The 8,634-nt window shown below is 40.5% G+C and overlaps 1 protein-coding gene across 3 annotated transcripts in view; it reads left to right on the forward strand.

Annotated features, from left to right (window-relative positions):
• The window catches only part of plxna1b (plexin A1b), a 178,216-nt gene extending 169,950 nt beyond the window's left edge, over nucleotides 1–8,266 (forward strand). For 2 of the 3 annotated variants that reach the window (XM_034134973.1, XM_034134974.1), the window contains exons 28-32: nucleotides 1,222–1,412; nucleotides 3,159–3,328; nucleotides 3,602–3,814; nucleotides 3,899–4,049; nucleotides 4,600–4,695. In XM_034134973.1, coding sequence (XP_033990864.1) covers nucleotides 1,222–1,412; nucleotides 3,159–3,328; nucleotides 3,602–3,814; nucleotides 3,899–4,049; nucleotides 4,600–4,695 — 821 coding nt within the window. Of the gene's footprint in view, nucleotides 1–1,221; nucleotides 1,413–3,158; nucleotides 3,329–3,601; nucleotides 3,815–3,898; nucleotides 4,050–4,599 lie in introns of all 3 variants that reach the window. The other variant, XM_034134972.1, reaches the window with a different exon arrangement.
• The last annotated feature ends 368 nt before the right edge of the window (nucleotides 8,267–8,634 follow it).

Below are 8,634 nucleotides of genomic sequence, written 5' to 3' on the forward strand. Positions count from 1 at the left end.
AAGGAGCCTGTTGCATTTTGGGTGATCCTTTAAAACTCAAACATGTGATTTAGCCAATGCTTTGTCCAATGCCAGGCAGAGTATATTTGAGACCATATACTGTATAGGCTTCATTACTCACAGCAGGAAGCAGTGTAGCTGTGAGGTCCAATGCTGACAGCATAATGGGTTGTGAGGATGACAATCATGCAATAAAATGTATTAAAATGACATAAATTGTTGGTTGACATTTTGGAAAAAGACAAAAAACTGTATTTCTAGATTATGTCTAATAGTGATTATTTTTTACGCCAAAAAAAACACAGTCCATTTAGTTGACCTCAGTTTCATTACTTTTTTCCATCCCTCTTTTATCCTCTCAATCCGTCTGTGGTGTACAGTAACTCTGTTCCTGAGTGTTTCCCCCATGACACACACACACACACATACTCACTAACACAGCCATCACCCTCACTCGGTGCTTTCCTGGTTCACATTCTCTCCTGACATTTTGAACCTCTCTATCCTTTCCTATTTTGTCGCCAGAATGACAAGCATTCAAACTGAGAACGTAATGCTCCGTGTCACAAAATAGGGGATCACTGTCCAACAAAGGGAGGGAGGGAGGCAGGAGGGAGAAGGGAGAAGGGAGAAGGGAGAGTGACAGACACATTTATATTGGAAAGAAAGAGTGACGTGCATGTAGAAGGATCTGTAACCTTTTATGAATCGTTTTAACTTCATGCAGATATTCTCTCTGTAGGTACTTCAGACTTCTTATTCATGTATTTTATACCTAGGTAGCTTAATTTATTGATACTTTTTATGTTGAAATAGTGATTAAGACCAAATGAATTGTACTTTTACTAACTAGAGACCAAGCTATCAGTTGTTATGTGTTGTATCAAGTTATATTTATCCAAAACACCCTTACGTCTCAGCCAGAGGTTCAAGGCAACAGCAAGCATTAATGAAGGCACTGTCTCTGAGTCTCCCTGTGATTTCTGAAGGTTCATTTAAATTGCACTTTTTTTTAAGACTTATCTATAATTTGTCAATGCCAATCAATATTACAAAAAGAGCTTTATGTCAGAGAACCTTGAACTTTGAACTTTAATTTCTATATTTACCTCCTAATGCCTGGATGCAAAATATGTATACAATTATTTGTAAGAAAACACCAGATTTGTGTCTTTTATTTGGCCCATTTACTCAACTCTTCTCTGTGTCCTCTCCCTCCAGAGAGCATGCTGAGGACAGCCAGCAGTCCAGACAGCCTGCGCTCCCGGACCCCGATGATCACCCCCGACCTGGAGAGCGGCACCAAGCTGTGGCACCTGGTGAAGAACCACGACCACTCAGACCAGAGGGAAGGAGACAGGGGGAGCAAGATGGTCTCTGAGATCTACCTGACCAGACTGCTGGCCACAAAGGTATCCAGAAACACACACACACACACACACACACACACACACACACACACACACACACACACACACACACACACACACACACATACTCACCTTAATCCATGTAGCCCACTTCCACCAGCAGCCTCCACCCCTGACCTTTCGTGTGGTGGTGGTCTCAGAGCTCATTAACATTTTTCATAACCTTTTGCACAAAGACACACATATGCACAGGAATTAGTGTGTGTGTCTTAATTAGGAGGTTGACCTTTGACTATTGAGCTGTTTGTTCGTTGTTACTGGGCCCTCTGTTGGTGGCCTCAGGGCTTTCAGGCCCGGGCTTTTACCCCGAGATCATCACTCATCAAATTCCTGCATGTCCTCCAGACCACACTGTGGAACCGGCTCAGGGTTTAATGCAGCGTGTGTGTTCAGATGATGATCTGAAAGGTTATTTGGAGGCTTGTGATGTCCTGGAGAAACCTCCCTTAGTGTGTTGTTAACCACAGTTGAGTGACTGTTTTAAAGTCTTGTGGAACAGCTTTTGCAACCCCCGAGACCATTTCATATTCTGGGACTGTTGAAGCTGGTACAATGTTTACCAGAGCTGTTGAGAGCAATTAAGAGTCTTCAGAAAGTTTTGAAACAGGTTGGTTAGGTTATTGTGTGTTTATGGTCTACTACACACATTTCCTACAAACAAGTTGAGGCTGTACATATTTTACATTTGCCCATATTAATATCTTGATTATATTTTTAAGAATGAGATTAAAATAGCATTAAGAAAGTCATTCATTAATATGCCTAGGTGGTTTTTAATCCTTCAGAATCCATTATTGCCATTAAAGTTTTTAGATGATTAACTTCAACTGCACTTTAGAACCAACTCAAGAAAGCTTACCAGGAGAGGTGTTTAGATTTAGTGTGCTCAACATAAAGTTAACAGCTCTTACTTTAAGTTAATACTGCTTCGCCTTATGTGCAGAATACACAGGAGCTCCATCTGTTTTGTTTCATACGCGCACAACATGCAGTAGTCTTATCATAGTGCATGGCATTATTCAGCCCACCTAATCTTTGTTCTTCCTGGAATTTGCACTCATTAGACTAGATTTCCATTGTATTGACTTCCGGTAGAAAAGTGCAAGGTTAGCAGCATCAATGCATCCTCGATTGGGAAAGATTAACATGCAAGCCAGGGGAAGACAACTTAGAGTGCTGCAGTTTATTCTTATTTATTAGCCCCCACAGCTCTTGAAAGCTGATTTGTGGAGGACAAAACTGCATATTCCTCTTCTTGCTGGTTTAAATAGGGTTTGCAAAAGGTTGAAGATGGGAAATAATGCGCTGAACGCTTTTGGGAAATATCAAATCGTTTCAACTTCAGAGGAATTTGAGTTGTGTGATATGGTAAAAAGAAATTGCAGAAAGGCTTTAGGCTGAACTCACATTGGGCCCCATCCTAAACACTGTAAAGAAAACTCAGCACCAAACTCTCAGAAAGTTGGAGAACTAACAGCAAAGCACTGTCATTCTCAAACATCGCCTCCAGCCAGACCAGGAATATTCACGAGAAAGCGTTTTATTTTGTCCTTTTTGTCTCACATATGCCGGTATTGCTGCTAGATTTTATCCAACATTGTTACCATAATGACATTTTGTGGGCTGGTTTATTTTAAGATTGTTCAACATGTCTCTGGATTTGAACATTAAATCAAACAGATCAATCCTTTTGTAACTTACTAAGCCGTTGTTTGTTCTTCTGCTCAGGGTACGCTCCAGAAGTTTGTGGATGACCTGTTCGAGACCATCTTCAGCACAGCGCACCGAGGAAGCGCCCTGCCTCTCGCCATCAAGTACATGTTTGACTTCCTGGACGAGCAGGCAGACAAACACTCCATATCAGACTCTGATGTGCGGCACACTTGGAAGAGCAACTGGTGAGTCCATGTGCTGTGACTGGTGCATTGTTCGGAGGGTTTGGTAGCCAGTTTGTGTCTCATTAGTGTTGTGAAAAACTTGCTGTGGTATGAAAATATTTTTGACTGTAAGCCAGCAAATATGCAACGAATTGGTGCAAATTGTGCAGTTACTTTTTCTCTTGCCTCAGGTATGTCATCACTAAGAGTCTGCATGCAGGGTTATTTGCTGCTCTCCTTCTAACTGTGCAACTTTTCTCCCTCCCCTTCCACCTTTTCTCTTAATTCTTCCAGTCTTCCACTGCGGTTCTGGGTGAACGTGATCAAAAACCCCCAGTTTGTCTTTGACATCCATAAGAACAGCATCACAGACGCCTGCCTGTCTGTGGTGGCTCAGACCTTCATGGACTCCTGTTCAACATCGGAGCATAAACTAGGGAAGGACTCGCCTTCTAACAAGCTGCTCTACGCTAAAGACATCCCCAACTATAAGAACTGGGTAGAGAGGTAAGGCAACAATTGTTCAATGTGTGTCCTAAATTCTGCTTTAAATCAGATTTGTCCATTCTAAACTGTGTTTTCTTTCTCCAGGTACTACTCTGACATCTCCAGGATGCCGGTCATCAGTGACCAGGACATGAGTGCGTACCTGGCGGAGCAGTCGCGCCTGCACGCCAACCAGTTCAACAGCATGTCGGCCCTCAACGAGATCTACTCCTACATTGTCAAGTACAAGGATGAGGTGAGAGCTCAGATATTTAGCATATTGAGACTTAGTTTTTGTGAGGGTTTGTTAGTGCTTTGAGTGTTTTCAGCTAACCTGGAGGTTACTCCTGAAAAAGCTAAGATTATTGTTGTCATGTATTCAGTATTTTTTCTATATCTCAACAAGGGTCATTTATCCCTGGGAATTTTCATTTTTTATTCTTTAACAAAGGACTGTTTTCAGTTGTTCTTAATAAAAGCCTTCTAGCTAGCCAAAAATCTACAGCCAGCATTTTTTAGGAAAAACACTGAAATGTTCTTTTATAAATGTGACAAAAAGCATTAAAGTTGTGTTTAAAAAGCCCCCGAATGGTGCTTATGGTTGGACAGATGGAAGAAGTGTTGTGCAGAGTGGTCCAGTGCTTGACATTATTTGAATACAAGCTTTATATTCACAGTATATACCCATTTGACATTGCAAGGTGGTGTGTCCTCTCTCAGTCTTGTTTGGGGAACCCACTCCACATTTTGAAAGCAAAAGCGTCTCACTGTGACATTGACTGACCTCCTCCTCCCTCTGTCCTCAGATCTTGTCGGCTCTGGAGCAGGACGAGCAGGCGAGGCGACAGAGACTGAGGAGCAAGCTGGAGCAGGTCATCGACACAATGGCCCTGAGCAGCTGAGGGACCATCTTGCACCTCCATCTCCTCCTTCTCTTCACTCCTCCTCTCCATCTGTGTCTCTCCCTCGCTCCTCTCAACCAGACAACAAACAAAACTCCAACCCCCAACAATACGACAGACGAACTGCAAAAGGACTGACGCAGAATACTGCAAAATGGGGGGGTTCGGCAGAGATGGGCGGACCTGTGTACGCTTACATGTGTATGTGTGTGTTTGTCTGCAGCCCCATACAGCGTGTGGGCTCGTGTCTGTGTGAGAGACTGGGACACCAGACGTTTTCACACACGCATACATGGAGAAACATGTCAACTGACAGCATTTGATTATTGTGGATGTTGGTGTTTTGTCGTTTGCTTGATTTTGATTTCTGGAGTTTTGTCGTGATGAAGCGATGGTCAGGAAAGAAACAATGAAAGCCCGGAAAGGAACTCCATTTATGGCACCATTCGCAGGATGGACCAATCTGTGATGAGCCAATGGAGAAAGGCTCTCTAGGTCATGTGACTCCAACGTGTCACAGTTTTAAAGGATGTTAGATTGTTCTCTTTTTCTTTTTTGTATAGATGTAATCAACTGCCCACTCTCTGATCTCTCGCCACTTGTATTACTGCTGAATTTGCACAATTTACAGAAACGTTACAAAGGAAGACGATATAGATATTATATATAAATACAGCTACCTTTTTAAAGAAAGAATAGGGAGAAAAACATTTTTGTTGTTTTTTTTCTCATTTTAAACCAACTAACAGAATAAAAATAAGAACAATAGAACATGATTTGATATTTCAAGTACAAAAGAAAAAACAACGTAGACAAAAAAAAAACAACGAAAAAGAAACAAAAAAGTCGTACTGTGCCATGTTTTCTTTGAATGTTGTTTAGTGCAAAGACATTTTGTTAGATGGAATGTGCTACCGTATGATTTTAAATATGAACATGCCTAGTGACTGAAATGAATTGTTTGAGTAATGACCCTTCAAAAGATCCTTGTTGAAAATGACGGGAAAGGACACAGAGATGTCTGTCTTCTCGAGTTAGGACAGTTCACGGTGGCGATAACATGAATATGCTGTTGTTTTTCATTCAATCAGTGCAATCGTTTGGTTTCAGAAAACCAAAAATATACTCACAGGATTGTTGCTTTATCATGGCCACGTTAGTATCCAGCGCCACAGCTGGTTCTCTAAGGGGGAAGAAGTGACAGTAGAGTGGATCATGTTTTAGTAACTGAATAATGAAGTAGCTACATTGCACTACCTGATATATTTCCATTTTCCCCAATACCACATAGCCACCATATCTAACCATGAGGATTCAACAGTTTATGTAACCCACCCGTGAAGGGTCATGCATTATCCAATAGTCCTGTAAGAGCAAAGCCAAAGTCTTGGTGCTCTCAGACGCTGTTTACGTCTTTACAGAAGCAACAATGAGGTCAGGTAGAGCTCAGACCCTCAGTGGTGAAACAAAGTGTGGAGAGCTGTTTTCAGACGCTTTTTTCTCAATGTTAATACCCATAAAGAGGGACATGGAAAAGATATACCGAGTGTTTCTCTCCACCTCTAACCTATCAATTTGAGACAGGGGGGTTTGGCTTTTTTTCCATAATGGGGGGTATAGGAAGATACGAAGGTGTTCATTAGCTCCACAAAGCTGAGTAATCCTCCCCTTAGCCTGCAGCTCTTGTTTCAGAACTAGCCTTTTGCCATGTGTGGCTTAAGCCCCTTTTTTTATTACTGCTCTCTTAAGAACATTTCTCTGTTTCTCTTTTTTTGAAGTCAGGGTTATTGACTTGGTGGTGAGAAATACTATTAATTTTTTTGTCTGCTTGCCGAAAAACCAAACTGTGGTCTGTAAAATGTTTTTGTTGTTTTAATTTGTAAATTGTATACTTTTTCATAATGAACAGAAGCTGTTTGGCATTTTTTCGTAATCAGGTTGTTTTTTTCGTCTTTTTATTTTGAACATGTAAATTGAACATTTTACGGTACACAGAAGACAACATTTTTGCTTTGGTTTGCCTGACATTGAAGTACTTGACCGAACTCAAGGTTTATTTCCCTGATCTTAAGGATCAAAATGAAATTGTTGCATCAGATGAGCATCTGTGTCTTTGTGATAGAAATGTGACTTGCTGCTTTAACTCTTGTACCTTGTTTTTCTATCAAACATTAGGGCTGTCATTTTGTGCTGATCATAAATGCTGTCCCTTTCTATTTTTACGCCAGGTCTTTGAAAAAAATCTCTCATATCCACGAAAAGTGAGCACAGCTCCCAGATTAATGTCAACCGCACCATTTTGTTTACATGTCTTAGATGTGACATTGCTTTCTACTGCTGCAGCTACATATGAGCCTAATTCAACTGGATACCTGTAGGGACTCAATAGTTCACTCTATACCTACCAAATATATCTTGAGGGACCACTCTGCCCATTTTAGTTGTTCAGTTGATAATGGTGGCTAGACTCATTACATAATATCTGTGAAAATCATGAATATTGAAGAGAGTACTGCAAAACCTCAAACAAACATTTAAAAAACATGCTTTTTTTCTTGTTCAGTATACAGCTGAGGTTTTGCTGCAGTCGTACATTTGATGCTCTTACAGTAGATTGCATCACAAGAGCTCTGTAGTGCTGTAAACAGCAGTGCTTTATCAGTATGAGCACTATGTACAGTAGGGATACATCCACCTGCTACCTGCAAAACAACACAGAGTAAAGTCTGTGTCTGGTTGCATCAGGCTTTATTTTCAGGACACTTGAACATTCTCAAATCATTCTCAGGTTCATGGTTCATTTGTGTCGTATTTTGGTTGTAATTTGGTTGATTAAATGAGTGCTGCGGGAGTTGGCTAGTTTATCGTTTGCATGGCTACTTGCCTTTTTAAACAAAGTGTGAGAGAAACTTACCAGTCACCATTCTTTATCCTTCATTTTGCACAGTTTGGTGTGATAATTGGCTCGTATTTAGTGTTGTGGAGGTGGTATACAGCATGTCAGTTTTAGAGTGTCAGGAGGAGGCATCGGGTGACTTAAAACTTGTCCACAGTACAACATGACGACTGCAGTTTGACAGAGTTACTGGGTATTATGCTGTTTTTCTGTCAAAATTAACAAATGGCTTCAGTATGAGCCAGCACATACTCATGTATCTCATGTTTAATTCTCAGCTCTAAAGACATGCTTGGTCATACTTTTGCCTTCCCACAAAAAAAAAAAACATAGTTGAATCAAATGCAAGTCCTGGCACCATTCTGTTTTCAGTTTTATTTTCAGGCTTTCTTCCGATACTGGAGAATTCAGTGGTTTTCCTTTTTTTTTATTGATGGAAGTTACATAAAATTCAAGGAAACACAAGGCAAATGAATTTCAGACTGAGCTGGCAAAGGAATTTTAATACTACAATAACTCTGATACATTTTTAGAGTTTCTGACTTGAAGCGACTGTCACAAGTTTGCAGGTTAACATTCATTGTGTAAATATTCTGTTATTTCCTGTTTTGCAGATTTACTACTTGTAAATAAACACGCATCAAGGAGAGATTAAACATTTTTTGCTAAATAAAATGTGGCTTGGGATTTCTATTTAATGTCATATGCAGTTTTTATAGATGGATGGAGAAAGTGGTAAGTGTACATTTGTTATATATAGGTCCCAATTATAGTAATATACATGGATGTGTTCTACTGCAGCAGGGGTTCATGACGCCACACCACACGACTTCTTGCTATGTTCCAGACTGCTGTGATTCCTTACAGTATATGTGTTAATGTTGTCTACCTGCAATTGTCCTTTCCCCTCATTTTCATAGATTGTCCAATCACCTGTTCAAGGAAAGTGTAGCTATGTACTGTAGGAGGTGGTGTGTCTTTTAATTTATACCTTCTTTAGATTATAATTGACTAACAACACAAAGACCAGGTCACACCAGAAA

Source organism: Trematomus bernacchii, unplaced genomic scaffold, assembly GCF_902827165.1.
Source record: "Trematomus bernacchii unplaced genomic scaffold, fTreBer1.1, whole genome shotgun sequence".
NCBI classification, from domain to species: Eukaryota; Metazoa; Chordata; class Actinopteri; order Perciformes; family Nototheniidae; genus Trematomus; species Trematomus bernacchii.